The sequence below is a fragment of the Salvia hispanica genome, chromosome 6 (assembly GCF_023119035.1).
Source record: "Salvia hispanica cultivar TCC Black 2014 chromosome 6, UniMelb_Shisp_WGS_1.0, whole genome shotgun sequence".
NCBI classification, from domain to species: domain Eukaryota; kingdom Viridiplantae; phylum Streptophyta; class Magnoliopsida; order Lamiales; family Lamiaceae; genus Salvia; species Salvia hispanica.
Genome location: NC_062970.1, coordinates 39149938 through 39168993, shown reverse-complemented (window position 1 = coordinate 39168993; position 19056 = coordinate 39149938). Strand labels below are relative to the sequence as shown.

At 34.6% G+C, this 19056-nt stretch overlaps 1 protein-coding gene and 2 long non-coding RNA genes across 4 annotated transcripts; all 3 read left to right on the top strand.

Annotated features, from left to right (window-relative positions):
- Positions 1–601: 601 nt before the first annotated feature.
- Positions 602–2551, top strand: LOC125196058. Its single transcript, XR_007171824.1, has 2 exons — positions 602–2078; positions 2210–2551. It is a non-coding gene; the product is annotated as an uncharacterized LOC125196058 (long non-coding RNA).
- A 1501-nt stretch (positions 2552–4052) lies between these two features.
- On the top strand, positions 4053–6042 carry LOC125193398. The gene is made up of 3 exons (XR_007171575.1): positions 4053–4294; positions 4530–4597; positions 5570–6042. It is a non-coding gene; the product is annotated as an uncharacterized LOC125193398 (long non-coding RNA).
- An 8146-nt stretch (positions 6043–14188) lies between these two features.
- Positions 14189–18044, top strand: LOC125196037 (casein kinase II subunit beta-1-like). 2 transcript variants are annotated; one of them, XR_007171823.1, is made up of 6 exons: positions 14189–14618; positions 15520–15738; positions 16262–16371; positions 16462–16624; positions 16956–17051; positions 17576–17708. XR_007171823.1 is itself a non-coding variant. In XM_048094388.1 (6 exons), the coding sequence occupies exons 2-6, from the start codon at positions 14378–14380 to the stop codon at positions 17704–17706; spliced, it is 864 nt and encodes a 287-aa protein (XP_047950345.1). In that variant the 5' UTR covers positions 14190–14276; positions 14371–14377; the 3' UTR covers positions 17707–18044. The 2 variants fall into 2 exon arrangements, 1 of the variants encoding a protein (XP_047950345.1); XM_048094388.1 differs by lacking the exon at positions 16956–17051 and having other exon boundaries at positions 14190–14276; positions 14371–14618; positions 17576–18044.
- The last annotated feature ends 1012 nt before the right edge of the window (positions 18045–19056 follow it).

Genomic DNA, 19056 nt, shown 5'->3' with positions numbered 1-19056 from the left:
ATAACTGAAAGCATTCGTACTGCGAACGTAAATAACTGAACTGTATTCAAACTGCAAAACATACTGGGAACATAAATAATAAAAAGCATATCATACAAAGCTCACGTAATATCATTTCACAATAGCACTTTTCATAAAAACTGTACTTTAAACATATATCCCACAATTATATGTAGGATAGGAAAGCCCACCTTGTTCGCTTAATTTCCTTTACTTGAATTTCTCGCTCTGATCTTAACTTGCGGAGATAGTCCTTTGTGAAAAACATAACATAACAACATACTAATTAGACTCGAGACAAAATCTCATACTTATAGGAATGCATGCCCTAATTAATTTCTTTTATTCTTTGCTTACTACTTGGAAAATTCTAGAACTTGCATATTAATTAAATCGGGAAAATTTAATTAATAGAACTTCTTTATTAGGTTTAATTATTTCTGTGACCTGAGAACGTCGTCTCCCTCTTTCTTTATATTTCCTTAACAGCAGACCCTTCAACATTTTTCGTCTTCGAAACTTGCAAACAATTGCGCATTTAACCGGGCTCCCAAATAAATTCCATAAATTTCAGCCCAATCATAAATAATTTAATCTGGCCCAAAATTCCAATCAAATTAAAAGGAGCAGCCCACTTACAATTTTGTTTGGGTCCATTTTAATTTCCCTCACCATTCTTGCCCCAATCCTCAACTAAATTAAATCCTCCCTGGCCCAAATCTCAATTAAACAACTAGCCCAATTAAATCAACAATATGAGCAACCCACTTATACTCACTTCATCGGTCCTCCTCCCCCAAAATCACTGAAATCCCCAACTCCTTCTCTCTCCTTTCTCCGGCGAATTCAGCGTCGCCTCTTCGAATCGCCGGCGCTCCATCGCCGGAGTCGCAGTGCCTCCTCGCCGTCTCCTTTCCCCCACAAATCGATTTCCAACTTAGAACATGCAGCAGCGGTTTTTTTTCTACTCTCTCCATCGGCAAAATCGCCGTCTCTCCGGCGAATCGGGGCTTCTCTGCGTCGCCGGAGCGTCGCCGGCTCCGCCTCTTCTCCCAATTTTGCACATTTACCCCAATTTAGTCCAAATCTCAAAAATCCCTAAATTGAGAATGAGGAGCTGAGCCTCCATCCCCTTCCTCACGACCTCTCCGGCGTCGCTGCCTCGATGGGAATTTCGGAGTTCCGTCAGCGCTGGCTCCCACGCCGTCCTTCACTTCGCTACGGGAGCGGCAGCTCCTCTCGCCGCCGTCCCTTGTCGTCCGCCTCCTCCGTGAGGCAGCCACGACACTTACCGGAGGCTCACGCCCCCGCTTCCTCTGCCCTCCGGCGAGCGCTCTTCCTTCCCGGCGAATCAGTGGTGGAGAGGAGGCATCGCCTCCGTCGCGACGGCTCCACCTCGCCGTTCGCCGCTGCTCTGCGCCGAGCTCTCCGCCGAGTTTTTCTCTCGCCGTCGAGCTCTTTCTCCATCAAGCTCTCCGGAAGGCAGCGATCTTTACTCGGCGGCGCCGACGCCAGCCGCCGCTGCCTCGCGCAGCTGCTCCAGCAGCACCACCACTACAGCCAGTTCTCCGGAGCTCCGTTGTCATTCGATCGCACTAAGCTAAGCTTTCTAACTCCCATTATCTAGTTCATTATGTTGAGTTCATTTCTGGCAATAGCTTGTGGTAAAGAAGTTCTTGACTATGGGGTGCTAAAGCTTTGATCCTCCTTAGGCAGTAGCTTATGATATTTCTTGTACTAAATTGTGTGATGTGGAAATCCTAAAGCTCTAAGTTCTTGAGCATGAGGTTCTAATATGATGCAGAGGGGAGTATTTTGATTACCTTGCTTGTGGATTCCTCTTGTTTGTTGAGATACTTCTAGGCTCACTGCCACTCCCCTCACTCTCCTTGCTCCTTCGAAATTCTTGGTGTTTAAAGGTGGTGAGAAGGATTTGTGTAACTAAGGAAACGATTCTGTGCACCTATATATATACTAAATTTCTGGAGTTGGTTGGGATTTGGTCAAGGGGTGTGTGCAGAGAGTAAATCTGCTTTATTGGCTTCTTGCTAAGTTTGTTGGGAGCAGATTTTGTGCAGGTGGGGATCAACTATTTTGAGCTAGGAGTTGACTCCCCTTTTCAAGCCTTCTTTAGGCATATCAAGCTCATTTTGGTAAGTACTGCATAACATTAAGTGGCTGTCCCTAACCGATTTTGTTTGATGTGTAGGACACACTGAAGCTGTCGGAAAAGCATGGCTGTCTCATCTCTACTTTGCAGGTTGGGAGGGGACTTGGGCTGCTAAGCTGCTGTCCGAGACGGGCTTGATGCCTCGGGCCCAACGGGCTGATCGGATAGGGCCAACTTATTGGGCTTAAAAAGGGCGTGATGCGGTTCACAAGATTAGGCCCATTGTTCATAGTCTTGTGATTATAGTCATGATCTTTCTTTCTCAAACTCATAAATTCATGCACTAAATTTTGTATAATCTGAAACATGTCCTTGATCCATTATTTATCTTGGGCTTAACTTCTCTTGTATTAAACGAAATTTGAAAATACTCTTGATCAATCTTAAATGTCCAATTCTCCTTTGATCGTCTTAACGATTATCTGTAAAAAAAAAATTTGTCTAGCCATTCGGCGTCCCTTTTAGTAAGATCTTAAAAGATGCCCAAAAGTTGGGGTGTTACATTCGCAGGCCCAATTATTAGATCTTTAGTGGACTGTTGAAATGGGCCTTTGTATGCGTGAGTCCAAAATTAAAACCCTCTCCCTTTAGCGTCTATAGAAATGGGAAAGATTGTTTTTTTATGAGTGTGCCAGTGAGTATTTCTATAGATGGATATACATACAAAAATGAGAATTTGGATCCATTAAATCTTTTATTTTAATCCAAAGTCAAACCTATGAGGACAAATTATATTTTGCTTGTAATCTTAGCTAATATATTGTGTTTAGTTTATTTTAACTAATTAACTCAAACTCGGACACTTATGGACCAACATTGTAATTAATATTATTATTTTTATCCATATTAACACACATGTTTACGTGCGTATGTGTCATTGATAGAAATGAGAAAGATATTAGCGTGTGTGTGTGTGGTGTGTTTCTAAACATATACTGTAGATGCATATACATACGTACAAAAATTAACGAGGGATTGAGGGGGGGGGGGGTGTTATTTGTTGGTGATGAACCATACCTTAAATCTTCTCTTATAAATCAATTATGTTTATTTCATTTAAACTAACACGTTTTATACAATTCTGGACCAACACTGTAAAACAGGGGTGATTCCATGAATTAAATCTTTAATAGTAGGAAAATGAGCAAGCCCCGGGTTTTGACAATTATGGACCAACATTGTAAACAAATAATTCCATGGCATGGGATGAATTCTTACAAACCCCATATAAATACATGGTCACACTTGATAATTTTACATCAATCCCACTTTACATCAATCAATCAAAATGGACCTCCTTCAAAAAATTTGTGCTCTCAAAGTGGTCACCAAGCCTTTTATTGTACGTATATATCTTAATGGTTCCCTTGTGCTCACCCGGTCTAGTGATAAGCTTATAAAAGACTATGTGAGTACCGAAGAAATATATATATTAGATAAGAGTGATGTCGAGGCCTTCAAATGTTCGTGGTCCACGATCAAGAAGGGCAACGTAGAACTCGAAGTTGTTTACGTGGTGAATGATGTGGAGAATTATAGAGTTCTACATAAGATGTTTGCCAGAGCAAAGGAAGAAGCTGCGTACCTGCCACTGCTGAAGTTCATATCTATAAAGTTGAAGCAGAACACCGCATGCCAATGGAACATAAGAAGGCGAGAGCATGGAGGAAGGTGACTGACTGCTTCAAGATGCCATAAGTTATATAAAACATAGGACTAATTTCATCCCTTAGATCTAGTAATTTGATGGATGTGATGCAATGTGTGTCGGGTACATTATGTTACTGTAATTTTACATTATTGGGCATTTTGGGTATTTGAGAAATGACGGTTCAATGTCTACGAAATTTACGGGTTTTAATTTTCAGCCTGATTCATTTTCATCCCACTTTCTTCCCCCATTACTTCAACTTCCACACACTCTCTCTCCCCCATTACTCTCAGAAACCTAAAATCTACCCCCCGGAAAAACCACAAACCCAAATCCTACACCCAGGAGACGAACGGCGTACACCCGGCGACGACCAGCGTATAACCAAGAGACGAACGGTTTAAACCGATTACTCTGAAAACAACAAAAACTACTATTTTTTCGTATCAAACGGGGCACACCAAGACGAATCGGTGCGTAACTGCTCGTAATTTTTTGGTACATGGAGAATCGTTGAGGGTGTTTGTTGTTGAGAGTTTTTCTATGGTTTCAGTTGCTGATTGTGTAATTTTCCATTCCTTTCTTAATTTGGATTTTGCAATTAATAATAACCTAATACGATTCTATGTCTTTCTCCTTTGTTTGTTTCGTATAATGCATTGGGATTAATGGTTAATTCAACTTCGTTTGTTTGACGACTTACAACAGTTGAAGAGCTTTGGTAAAAATGGTCAACAACAGAACCGCTTCGAAGAGGCCTGCTAGCCAACACACAGGTAGACGATTGTTTGGCTTGTTAGTTTTACTTTACATTGTTAATCTATTTGTACGAATTGTGGAGAATTTTATCTTACATCATGTATACACATTAGTACATTCAATGGTTTATAATTGAAGCTGCAATATTAGGATCTTGGTGTGCATTGTTCATGTATACTTGTTTTTTGCCATTTTTTTTTGGGAAGTTGCTGTACATTTTTGTGCAGGAATTAGTACATTACATTTAGGTGATACATTGTGCATTCTTTTAACCTACATCATGTATGTAAATTAGTACATGAAGATATGATTTTCTGCCGCATGTTTAAGTGATGCATCATATTTTTTTCATTTGTGCATCATGGATACATATCAGTACAACACAAATTTTTTGAGCCTCTCCAGATATACCTTCATTTATGTGCAGTAGATGTACATGATTATTTAGTATTCAGTACATTATTTTTAGGTAATACATTATGCATTCATTTAATCTACATTATCACTAAAATTTAATTCATTAAATGATGCTATTGTGCTGCCTCTTGTTTGCTACATCATATTTTTTTATTTGTTCTTCATGTGTTAAAATAAGTACAGTATAAATTTTCTGGGATTTTCCAGATTAAGTTTCATTCATTCGAAAAGGTTTTGCATTATTATGTATGAATCATTAAAGTATGTGTAGGTCGAATAATTGATTTAAGCTACATCATGCGTATGGTTTAGTACATTTATAGCTTCTGTTTAGTTACATCATATGTGTTAAGTAGTACATCATATATCAGCATACATACACCATATGTTAGTACATTATCATCATCTAGACATACATTATTATAAACAAATCTTATACTTAATACCCATTTCTAAAAGAATAACACACAAAATTTTAGGGAATGAAAACCTAAACATATGTGTTTTTTTTGTACATTATTTGTTTTTAAACCTACATTTTTAATCCACTGTACAACATTATTTTTGAATAGGTAACAAGAGAGCACGAAATCTTCAAGTTGAGGACATTGGGGGAGCTATGCCAGCTTCATCAAAGCATGGAATGCCTCAGGCTATCCAGTCAGCAGCTGAGGAGCAAGCCAAACATTGGAAAGAAATGCCAACGAAGCTTGAGAATGTTGAGGGTGAAGTACATGCGTACCCTGCTGACTTGTGATCACAACCGTAGCCGTTCAACTAACCAGACCCACGCAATCCAACATTGGAAAGAAATGCCAACGAAGTTCAACTTCGACCACTGGTTTGAAAACTATGGTCTGGAATAGGGTGTTATTATGAACAATTAACAACAGTGAATCTTGAATTGCTTTTGGTTTTAGTAGTAAACTTATGGGATAGTTTTTGTTGGAAGGATATTTGGTCTTTGTAGTTAACTTATGGGATTGTTTTGGATGGATGGATGTTTGAGCTTTTGTGGAAAACTTATTCGTTTTGTTCTGATGAATGACTCTATGTTATTAATCTGAATTATAGATTGATGTTTTTTCCAGATTAGTTAAGGGATTCAGGATAATGTACGGTAGTAAGTAAATAATGCAATCTACAAATCACTTGTTGTATTTTTTTTTTTATAATAATGTACAAAAGGTATTCAATAATGCACAGTGTCTGCTACATTAAAATGATGTACAAAATTAATAATATAATGCAACGTATAATGCAGAACATATTGTTTGCAACCCAGTACACAAGGCATGACATAATGAACGAAAATATTAATATAATTAGTGATGTAAACAAAATCTTACACTACTGTACTGAAATGAGATTGCTCAATATAAATCTGTTGCACAACATTGAAAGCAGAAGTAAATAACAAATTGGTTGAAAAACTAAAACACCAACTAAAAAATCTGACACAATGTAGGTCATCACACTTCTTAAACCCTGCCCTGCTGCATACTACGTAATGCCATGTAGCAACATTGTCCACCTTCTTCAATCATTGCTTTCGGGTATCAAAACCAACCGCGCGAGCATACACATCGTAAAAAGCAACAGCAAAATCAAGTGATTTAAACCTTTGTCCGGCAAATGGTTTCAACTCTTTAGAGCATTCGGGTACAACCACAACTGTTATCAAAAAAAGGAATATGTCAGCTTAAACGCAACACATTATACATCCATAAGCGTACAAAATTGTATAACATTCTGCACAGTTGGACGATCTGGTCTATATTTTAATACATTACGTACACACTGATTTTACATTGCAGTAGTTAAATTGATACATTACAACTGCGTTATTCTACATCAACTGATAGATGGAACAAAATAAAAAAATAGTGAATAATGTTGGCGAAGCAAAAACTAATTTATCCCAGTACCGTTTGTGAAGTTTTAATTCATCATTCAATGCTACAACCCTAGCCCTATGGATTTCTAAACCCAAAGGGAATGGATCCAATTCAATTTATGGACGAAGAATTGATGCATGACATTAAAAAAATTATTTTTGATTATAACTAAACATGGAATACATTAACGTCTAAGTTGCGTACATAATCATTCCGTATCAGTACATTACCTGCTTTTTGAAGCAATAGAAATCATAGATTAAGCACAAAGTTCTTATACTAGAACCTAGCCCAATGGATTGGAAAACCCTAGGAGAATGGATTCATCTCTTTATTGAAGTTAGTTTCCGCAAATAAGAGGTTACTACACCCTAGCCCCATAATAGTCTAAACCCTAAGGAGATGGATTCATCTCCCTGTACTCAGTTTCACATTATGCAGCAACGTGATGATACAAATATAAAACAAATAAGAATGGAAAAAAAGACAAAGTGTAATCAAACAAAAACAAATTAGTAGAATCTATTAATCATACATACGTTTTATGAAATCAAAGAAAAAAAACCACAAAAAATTTATGAAAACCAACGCAATATCAGCGTTGTTCGAAACAGAAAAAGTTACCTTCTTCCATCTTAGATAAACCCAGATGCTACTAACGAAGGCGAGGAATATTAGCGTTGTTGGAAGCAGAAATAATACAGCAGTTCTTCAAAAGAGACGATTACAATATTTTTCACGGAGGAGTTTGATAAGCATGGAAAAAAAATCTCATCAGATTAAAAGAACGTGATTCATGGAATTAAAATAACTGATGATTTTTGCGTGTTACAACCTTACCCTTTTCGATTTTTTAATGATTAAAATTAATTCCAAGTGGATCATATATTAACCATTAGATCACACTTAATCAAGGGATGTAATTAGTTTTACATTTTAACATCTTTTTATATATTAATCTAAATACAACCCTATATATATATATATATATATATAGAGTCTCATTATCCACAAACCCACTTTTAAAGACCGAACTACCGAACCATACAAAATTAGGGCTTCTAGATCTAGTTTTTTATGGATGATATTCACAAATTTATAAATTATTTTCGCCTTCATCACCAGTCTATTTTAATTCATCCGAAGGTAAATAAGTCATAGTAACACGTTACGAAGATTTAACTTCATTCCAGAATATATTACTTCATTCCAGTAGGTTTTTACTTCATTCCAATAGGATTATTACTTCATTACAGTACGTAAATGCAGTTTCGCCGTCGCATTCCATTCTTTCTCTCTACAATATCTATCACCACCGCTACGACGCTGATATGGTGTAATAAACACATGAAATAATATAATAAATTATTTGAATGAAGTATGTGTAGAAGCATTTGAAGTCCTACTGGAATGAAGTAAAAACCTTATCCAATGAAGTAATAACGTTTCTGAATGAAGTAATAAACCCACCTGAATAAATTGTATTTTTTAATGTGAATAAAGTAAAAGCTCATGTCAATGAATTCGAATGAAGCATATGTTGAATCATTTCAAAGCCTACTTGAAGCAAGTAAAAACATGTTGTAGTTTCAAGGTATTACGTACAGAATGAAGTAATAAACCTATACAATGAAGTAAAATTGGCTTGTAATGAAGAGCGAAAAAATTTTACATAGCAGCACATCTCATCAAAAAGCTAGATCTAATGGCCTAGATTTGGTCTCTAGTTCGGTCTTTAAGAAGAGTTCGACATTGATCACAACTCTATATATATACGTATATGCGTTATCGTATTTTATAAACACTAGAAGTCTATATCGATAAATAATCATAGATGCAAATAAGTTGTATCTTTTATCTTATTGTATACACTAGAAGCCTATATCAATAAGTTATCATAGATGCAATAAGTTGTATGTCTGTTATTTTATTTTATGGATATGAGGAGTCTAGTTGGAGGAAAAAGTCATGTAGTCAATATTATTATTATTTTATATATATGTAAGAACTCTTAAATTATTCTTGTGAGTATTTCATTTCCGTATGGTTTGTTTTATTTGAAATTGCGTTGAATGCATGTGACAAGATTATACTGTAGTCACTAGTATTTAAATCCATAATGATCAATTAATGGAAATTTGGTAAAAGAGAGATTGGTGAATCAAAGAATAAAAATTCACATGGGCCACGTAAAGGCCCATTAGTTTACTGTTTTCATTTCATTTAGCCTAAGAATTCTGAGAAATGAGGGAGGGTGCCAGATGGTCAATATAGACCAAAATTCAATTACTCCGTATTAAAAATTTTACTTAATTGCAATGTTAATTTTAGGGAAAAAATTGCCTTTGAATTTTTGATAAAATTGCCTAGCATTTTCTGAATATTTTCACCAAATATCCAAATTTCTCTGGTATGTAATTTCCAATAATAAAATGTGACACTATAATTCAATAACAATAACTAATAGGATTATTAACATTATTGTTATCATCTTATAGACTATAGATTACTAGTATTTAGTGTCATAATCTAATTAACAAATTATGTAGATTATATTTTCCTAATCATAATTAGGTATTGTAGATGGCTGGCATGTTTTTAAATTGGATAATTCTATGTCTTTTATTAAAAAACAGCCCAATAATCTAAAATCACATAAACTCAATGTTATTTATAGACAATAAACAAATCAAATATTAACTACTCTGTTATAAATTGGTTTAATGGAAAGAAAGCTGATGTATTTACTACTCTCTGGAGAATTGTTCCTTCTAATGCAGTCAATAACTTGGAAAGGAGCAAAGTGTTTTGTTTTGTGTCTCCCTTGCATTCAAGTCTGCCGATAATTTTGGAGTTTGAGGAGAGCCCAGCCACCGATTGGCTTTGAGTAACACAATTTAGGGCTCTCTGTATCCCTCTAGAAAATGTCCACAACCTCGACATTGGTATCAACAGTAGTTCGAGTGGTAAGTTGTGTTGTACCAATACTACGCTAAAGAAAGCCATTGTAACCAAGAATGGAAAACCTCACTCACTGCACACCTCAAAGCTCAAATAGCATTGCAAACATCTATTCATCACCTATGATTGACTCATTGACCGTCCATTTGTAATGCAAACAACTCTATCCAATAATTACTTATGAAAATCGATCTTGTAACTTTTTTGTGGCATCCCATATAAGCATAAAATGGTGTTAAGCTACCTGCTTTGCAAGGCAATAAAATGAGCAAATTGACCACAACCATAATAAGGTAGGCAGAGCCTCAATGAAAACAATTCTCAAATGAGTCAAAATGGAGTCTGGAATAGATCAAAGTTACAAGAGTCCAGTTGGGGCCTTGCATTTAATCTATGACGTAGATACAGATCGTATCAAACTCGACAACAGTTCGTTTTGTTCATCTCTTTTATATTTGTGATTGTTTGTGTCTATTTCCCATCAAATGCATTATCTCACATTACTATCTAAAATAAAACCCATGTGTTGATAAATTGAAATATAGTGTAGCTATTACCAAATCTTAAAATTCTACAGTTTAGTTAGTTAAAAACAATAACATAAAGAAAATACTAGACAAAACCCATCGACTTGATCTTGAGTTCTTCTGTCTTCCTTTCATTTCCTTGAACTTCCTAATATGTTGTAAAACTGAATAAATAATGTTTATTGAAGATTGGTCTTAAATGGAGTATATATATGGTCAGAATTTAATTCGTCCTATTCGAACTGGGACAGGTTTGAAATATAGATCGATGATGATAAAGCTTCGAACATAACTCTAAGAAAGTAGTAATAAAGGTACTTTGGTTGGGTTGCCTCCCAACAAGCGCTTGACGCATTGAAACTCTATTAATCTTTTGGCATCATCTTCATCATGTATGCCATGTCAGTAGTGATGGTGATTTGTGCATCCCTTTGCTCCTGATGCGTGTGGGCTATCAGATGACTTAGCTCATTACTGTGGAGACTTTGTTTCTCCCAAAATTGGTGCTCCACTTGGCGCCACATCTGTTGATCTTCCCAATTTTGGCGATTTACTTGGTGGTAATGCAGGTGAGTATACGTTTGATGCCAATCTTGTTGTTGCTCGCTAATTGCGATGTGTTGATTCCACCTTGTCTCCCATCGTTGAAACATGACATTTATGCTTTGTTGGAGCGTGTCCAAATGGCGGGTGACGAATTCTTGGAATTCTTGGGCTCCTTCAACATTTTCTTCCTCTTCTTGTTGTGATTGAGAGCGGTGAAGGACTAGGGAAGAGGGAGGCAGTGGCGATGGCGGGAGAGGGTGGCGAAGATTGAAGAAGGGGGAGGGATAAGGCGGCGACATCGGTTATGGGAATGGGTCGGAGGGGGAGAAGGAGGAGCGCCATGGAGGGGCATGGATGGAGAAGAGGAGAATGGTAGTGAGCACCCAAGTGTTTGTCTTTCATCCATCGTCATAATTTCAGCACAAATTAATCAAAATTTATTACACTACAAAAATTGTTAGGATTAATGTATACATTTATAGAAATAGTCCACAATTTGAAAATTTTCATCCCTAAAGAAAAAGTCCTGTATCACAGTCATGGATTTAGGAATTCGATACTAGTAGTAGACAATTTGATTTTATGTTGTCAAAATCAACCGGGTTATGAAAATAAGGTTGAGTATGTACATTTTACTCGATGTATTTCAAGTTCAGTTAATCTTTGATCAATTGAATAATTTTAGGATAATCAAATTATACTAATCAATTGAATATTTAGTTCATCTTCAATTTAACTGAATATATGAGACCTTCAATTAATCTTGGATTAAATTTAATGATTGATTATTCAGTTTATCATAAATTCGATTTAAAGTTGAACAATTTGGGATTTTAATTGATCATATATTCAATTGAATAAGCCTCAACAAGGTATTCAATTCATCTTCATCCAATGAATTGAACTACTTACGATTTTAATCAATCATAGTTCATCAATCAATAAATTGGGGACTTTAATTTATCTGTGATCCAATTAAGTCATGGTCCCAGGATTTTATTTAAGTCATGGATTCAGAAAATTTTACGTATTTTTATAAGAGGCACAATGCTAACTGGTCAATATATATAAACCAAAATAAATAATTAAACATCTACTTTAGCTAATTTTAGGATTTATGGATGAAATTACCTTTTAGGTTTTCGGTAAATTGCATAGCGCTTTCTCAGTATTTTCACCCAAAAACCCAAATTCTCTGTAATATAATTTCCAATGATAAAGTGTGATATAGTATAATACCAACAATTAATATTATTGATACTACTATTATTAACATTATTATGATTGTCATCTTATAGATGGCGTATAGACTATATCGTAGTGTTAAAATCTACTTTATAAATTATGATAGAATTACGTAGGTCATGTCATTTAATTTTCATAATCATAATCAGGAAATGTTGTTTGCTTGTTTTTAAATTGGACAGTTCTACATTTAACTTGCCTTATATTCGAAACTTGCCTTATATTCAAAACTAGCCTTATAATTTTGTGATAATCAAAGTATAAGAATCAATTGAATATTTAATCAATCTTCAATTTAATTGAAAAAAATGAGACCTTCAGTAAATCTTGGATTAAATTTAATAGAAGAATACACATGTTGTCAATTAACAACAATATCGTAGAAAAAATTATTTAAGTGATGTAAAACAATGGCGGAAAGGAATCAAATACGGCCATCTACAAACGCAAATGGCGTGATTTACCATTGCACCACAACACTACTTGTAATGAATAGATCCAAATATATTAGTAGGATAAAGTTTAGGGGTATCGTGGTACTCTAATTCCAATGTAGCTTAACGATTGAATAAAGTAAGAACGATTAGATTAGATGTAATTTTTGTCAAAAAAATGAAATGAATCAACTAAATAGAAACATCTCAAAAATGAATACAACTCAATTTAATCGGGACAATGGATAAAAAAATAGTACGACTCAACTTAATTAAGACGGAGGACTGACCCCTTCTCTTTAATTTTCTGTACAGGCATAATTTAAATTTCTTACTCAATCTAACTCGTTTTATACTTCTCATATTTAATTACTACATTAACCCGCATTACTTATCATTAATTATTCTAATTAGTTTAGCTTTTTTTTTTTACGTTAAAAGTTAAAACAACAGCCAAAATTCTAATTAAAATTATTCTAATTATTTTAACAGTTAAGTTTCATTACATTCTAATCATATACTCCCTCCGTCCCAGATAATTCGTCCCAGTTTTACATTTCGGTCTGTCCCACATAATTTGTCTCATTTCACTTTTACCATTTTTGGTAGTGGACCTCATATTCCATTAACTCATTTTTATTCACATTTTATTATAAAACTAATATATAAAGGTAGGACTCACATTCTACTAACTTTTTCAACCCACTTTTCATTACAATTCTTAAAACCCGCGCCCGGTCAAAGTAACCCGAATTATCCGGGACGGAGGGAGTAACTCATAAATTTTAATATCATTTTTATTCATTCAATACATACAGTAATTAAAATTCTTAACTCTCGTCATATTTCAACTTATTGATTCAAACAAAAAAACTAAAAAAGGAAAAGTTTTCATTTAAATAAGACAGAAAGGGAGTAATACTTTTTATATAGCTCTAATTCGACTCTTCGATCTTTATGACTTTCTCCATGTATTTTTTCATTTTTCTTCACAACACATGATTTTATCTATATTTATATTAAAAATGTAAAAATTATTATAGTGCAAATTGTAATTGTTTTAAACTTCAATTTTTATTCTCTAATAGTTAATGGTAATCATTGTATTTTTTTAATTCACTTAATTACTTATTTCCATAATGTGTTTATAGGATGATACTTTTTTCTATCTTCCATGTAGGTCGGTCTATTTACAATGAGAAAAAAAAAATACTCTTTTCTTCCTTAACAATTTGTTATTATTTGATTCGACACAAATTTGAAGAAATATATAGAAAATTGATTGAAAAAATGGTATATGTGTCTTACTTTTATATATTAATTTTATAATAAAATGTGAGTGAGAATGAATTAATGGAGTGTGAGATTCATTATAAAAAATAATAACAAAAGCTAAAGTTAATAAATTTTTAGAGAAAATAGAAATAAGTGATAAATTTTCGGAGTTTAGAAAGAAAAAAAAATTAAAATTCATTAAAAACAACTCGTGAAAAACTGAGCAACAAGAATAAGAAATTTAAAGTTGGAGTATGTGGATTAGAAAAGCAGTTAAAATGAAGAGAAATTATAGATAGCAGCTTACGCTCATAGCACATTTTCTCTCTTTTTTTTTTTTTGAATGGAACCCTAGTTCTCACCGTCTCGATTCGATTCCCCACACGCGCAACTGTACAAATCTATTTTTCGCCTATTTTTCAATTGCTCAGACTCACAATACCTACGGTTTGAAAAGTTGATGGTTTTGGGGATTCGATTTTTCCAGTTTTGATATGAACATGTACAGAGATCGAGGGGCAGGTGGCTCATCCAAGGCCGGAGAGGTGTTGGATCGGAAGCGAATCAACGATGCGCTGGATAAACATTTGGAGAAATCGTCGCCTTCCAAATCAAGAAACAAGGGTTCCGCCCTAGCGATGCCCTCCACCTCCGCCGCCGCCGGCAAGCATGTTGATCTCAGGGACATCCGTTCTTCAACCGCCCTCACCGCCAGCAAAACCAAGCTCTCCGAGGGTAACTTTTTTTTTAAAAAAAAAATTTCATCTTTACTTGTTTCGAGTTTTGGTTTATGTATGATCGTGAAATTGGGCAACTTTGGGCATTCGGTTTGTGTTCAGTGTTTCATTATCATGTAAGTACTAGAAATATTTTGGTGCACTTTTGCTTATTGTTTGTAATGATTGAATGGCAGTGGGGTTAATTTTAGTAGTTATGGAAATCATAGAGCTTTGCATTGATAGGGAAAAACTCTGATTAACCCATTTCAGTTGTTTGAGGCGCTAAAGTTCGCCCGTACGAAGAGCCAATGCGGAAAAGCTTCAGCATTTGATCTGTGTAGCTTGGTTATTTCATATATGAAGGGAATTGACTAAATGTTAAATATAAGAAAAAGAAATACATGTTTGTGTGAAAATATGCTCATGTTCATATGTTGCTCACAATGTTGAAAAAGGGACTTGTTGAAGCTCAATACGGAAAGAGGGATGATTCTTTTATATTGTTAGAAAGATGGTGATCATGATCAATAGAGCAACAATTTGGAAGAAAAAGTTGTACCAGACTACCAGTATCTATTTGATGAACCACACAAAAATTTTGTGCTATGTGCTTTAATTGAATGTTAACTTCATCATTATGTCACTTGAACTATTCCTTTGAGATATGTGAAAGAAACCACTCTTCCATTCCATCGCATTATGTAAAGAACAGCCCACTCTACTCCTTGAACTGAATTGATACTGTCGGGCACCTTGGGCATGTATGATTTTCTATTCTTTGTTTATGTGCTTTTAGTGGCACATATTAGTATATGTGTGTGCATTTGTGCACATGTGTCTATTTTTCTTTCCTGATAACATTTGCATGCATTCATTGGTTATATAGAAACATAAGATTGAAATATTTCATTTTGCAGAGGAATCTGAAACAGACAGTGAAGAGTCTGATGTCAGTGGTTCTGACGGAGATGATACATCTTGGGTTTCATGGTTTTGCAACTTGCGTGGAAATGAGTTTTTTTGTGAAGTTGACGATGAATATATTCAGGATGATTTCAATCTATGTGGATTGAGCAATCAAGTCCCGTATTATGAGTATGCACTTGATCTAATACTGGATGTAGAATCATCTCATGGTGAGCTTCTTATCATCTATTAGTAGCTGTTAGTGGAGTTTATGCTCTTTCAAGAATTGGGTATGTGCTTCATAGGTTTTTGTTTATGACATATTCTTACTTTTGAACCTGGCTTGGATTCTGTGATGCTAGAATGTTTTTATCTTTTCAGATTATAAACTAAATGTAAAAGGTTCCGGAAATTTACATTAAAAAGTGTTTGAATAAATTAGAACTGGATATTTTTGCTTTTGTGTTCCGAAACGTGCCAGTATGTGTTATGTCTACTTTGTTAATGAATTGAGAGAGAATAAGGATAAAATGCTCTTGAACTTTCATGTCCACATAGGTCCTATTTGGGTGGTAGTTTGGGGCCTAGTGGCAGATTATATTTAACCTTTTAGATGTTTTTGTTGCTCTGCCTAATTTACTTTCTTTGTTTTTTGCTTATTCTGCCTAGCACTATTGCACACTTTTCATTTTTTCTCTGTTTTGGGCTGGATCTCCTCTTCTAATAACGTTTTCTCCATGATGGGATATGTAGGTGATATGTATACCGAGGAACAGAATGAATTAGTTGAATCAGCTGCAGAAATGCTGTATGGCCTTATTCATGTCCGTTACATCTTGACAAGCAAGGGAATGGCTGCTATGGTAACATCATGAGCTTTATCATGTGTGTTGGTCACCTCTCTCTTTATTTAGTTATGCCATTTGACTCATTTTAGCTGGAACTTATTACAGTTAGAGAAGTATAAAAACTATGAGTTTGGAAGATGCCCTAGAGTCTACTGCTGTGGACAGTCATGCCTTCCAGTTGGACAATCAGACATCCCACGCTCAAGTACTGTGAAGATTTACTGTCCAAAATGCGATGACATTTACTACCCTCGATCTAAATACCAAGGCAATATCTTTACCTTGTACTTTTATTCACTTGTATTTTATTTTTTGGACACAATTCTCTGGCTCATTTGCATATGAGCCTGCTCATTGTGCATTCTAACTTCTCATATAAGTTCAAAGAGTTGTTCATTAGGGGTTAAGTGTTACAGATAAGCTTAGTATCAGGAACTACTACCACCCATTTCACTTCTTATTTTATAACCAGCGCTTCCTATATTTCCCTCTCTCCTGATGGTAATTGTCCTATGGGTGCTACATACTTTGGAAATAAATAAGCTTGCTCTTGGTCTAGCTTTAAATTAAACATTTTTACTATGTTTAATGATTGCTAGAGAATTTTGATCGGGTTTGGAATGCCCCTATGGAGTTCTTTTAAACGAGAAATGAGACCCCACCCAAGAAGAATAACTTAAACATTTAACTGAAAGGTAATTCAGCACATTGCCAACATTCTCATATTATGGAGGGAGTTTATATTTGATTTCCATGTTGTGAATCTTGTGATGTGTTTTCTAAACTACTAGGGGCCAATATTATAAAAAAAATCTGCGGTTTTATGGGTAAATGCCACTGACATGACTTTACATTTTAATTATTGTGCTAAAACTTCAATTATTAGACATATTATGTTGTAGTTTTGACTTCATATTTTTATAGTTGTTCTAAGATTTGAGATACTATGTTATCATCATTTTCTAAATTTTTGCATTTTATATTTCTTTTTTTATACTCCTATACTAGTATTTATTTATTGATTGTCATGCAGACCGCCATAACTTTTGTGGCGGTTTTTATGATAAACCACCATACGCATATCATTGATAAGGGTACTCAAAGGCAATTAGTTAAGTTATACACCAGTAAAACCTTGGGTTGCGATCATTAAAAGACTTGTTATTACCTCTCTTTAAAAGTTAATTGTATTTTGGATTGATTTCCTTGACATCAACAGATATCGATGGGGCATATTTCGGAACCACATTCCCCAACCTGTTCTTGATGACATACGGACACCTCAAGCCTCAGAAGCCAACTCAGAACTATGTCCCTAGAGTTTTTGGCTTCAAGATGCACAAGCCTTGAAGAACAAGCTCCAACAACATGCTACCGAGCTTCTAAATTAATGTTCCAGAAAATGGACTGCTGAGGTGTACAGATGATGGATGAGTAGTTACAAAAACCAGGTAAAATTGCAGCAGCTATTGATGTTAACCAAAATTACCCAGTTGATGGGGAAGCATTTCATGCATTCCAATCAAGCAGGTCTTGTTTAAATTCAGAGAGCATGTAAGCCTATTTCTTTATTTTGGTGAGAATTGTCTAAATATTTCCTCATGTAGTCCTTTGCGCATGTGCAATGCTTAAATCAGCTGTACAAATTTATATGGGAGCAGCCTATTGAAATTTTTGGGGATTCGACATATTTTTGCTTTGTTTTTTATATATATCTCAAGCATATTCTTATTTGAGGTTCATGCCCAAAAGCTTTTTCATGTATGCTATATGTCCTTTTATCATCTGTTTTAATTGCAGTAATTGATGAAATCAGAATTTTCTTTTGCTATTTTCTTTCCTTTTTTGAAGCCAATTCGAATTAGAGACAAATAAACATAATCTTGAGTTGAGGTATTAGGTATAAAATCGAACAAAATATCAACAATTTAATCAATCTTCCCTAAATTTATCTCCCATCTCAAATCTCAATCCCAATACTCAAGGACAAGAAGGACTAGGTGTTCGACCAATTTGGGCATCTAAAAAAATTTCCATTCTTATAGAAGCAAAACCCAAGTAATTAGTTCGAGTGACTGTCGATACATTTGAATCCCTAGAAAAACATAATGAAAATAGTTGGTTTTTTCATTTGTGGATTTATTCTCAACCATCAGATAGTGAAAAACATAATCATTTACAAATAATACATTATTCATATTTTTTAATCAAATAATGTTGTTTTTTTATAAATAGTACACATTGTTTAATTCATGATCATAAAAAATCACAATGAGATGATTAAAAATAAATACAAATTTTATTGTTTATTTGTTGAGCTTTAGAATTTCGATATGAATCACTTTCTGATTCTCTAGCGATTTACCTTTTAGATCATTTCATATTTTATAATTTTTTCGAAATATTCATGCTTAAAATAAGCGTGTAATAAATTATAGAGAAGGAAGAAAGTAGTGCGTACTATATTTAATATTTATACATATTTTCCTTAAAATATGGGTTTAGACTTCATATTTGTTGCGGGCTACGGCGATAAAATTGAGCGTGACGAAAACAATTATTGATATTTTGTAGCGTCTTTATCTATTTTTTATCTTAACTGAATTCAATTGTTGTCCAACATATCTTCCACGGAAAATGATAAATACAAATTATCAAAATTGATCCAATACAAAATCCAGACCAAATCATGACCATGAA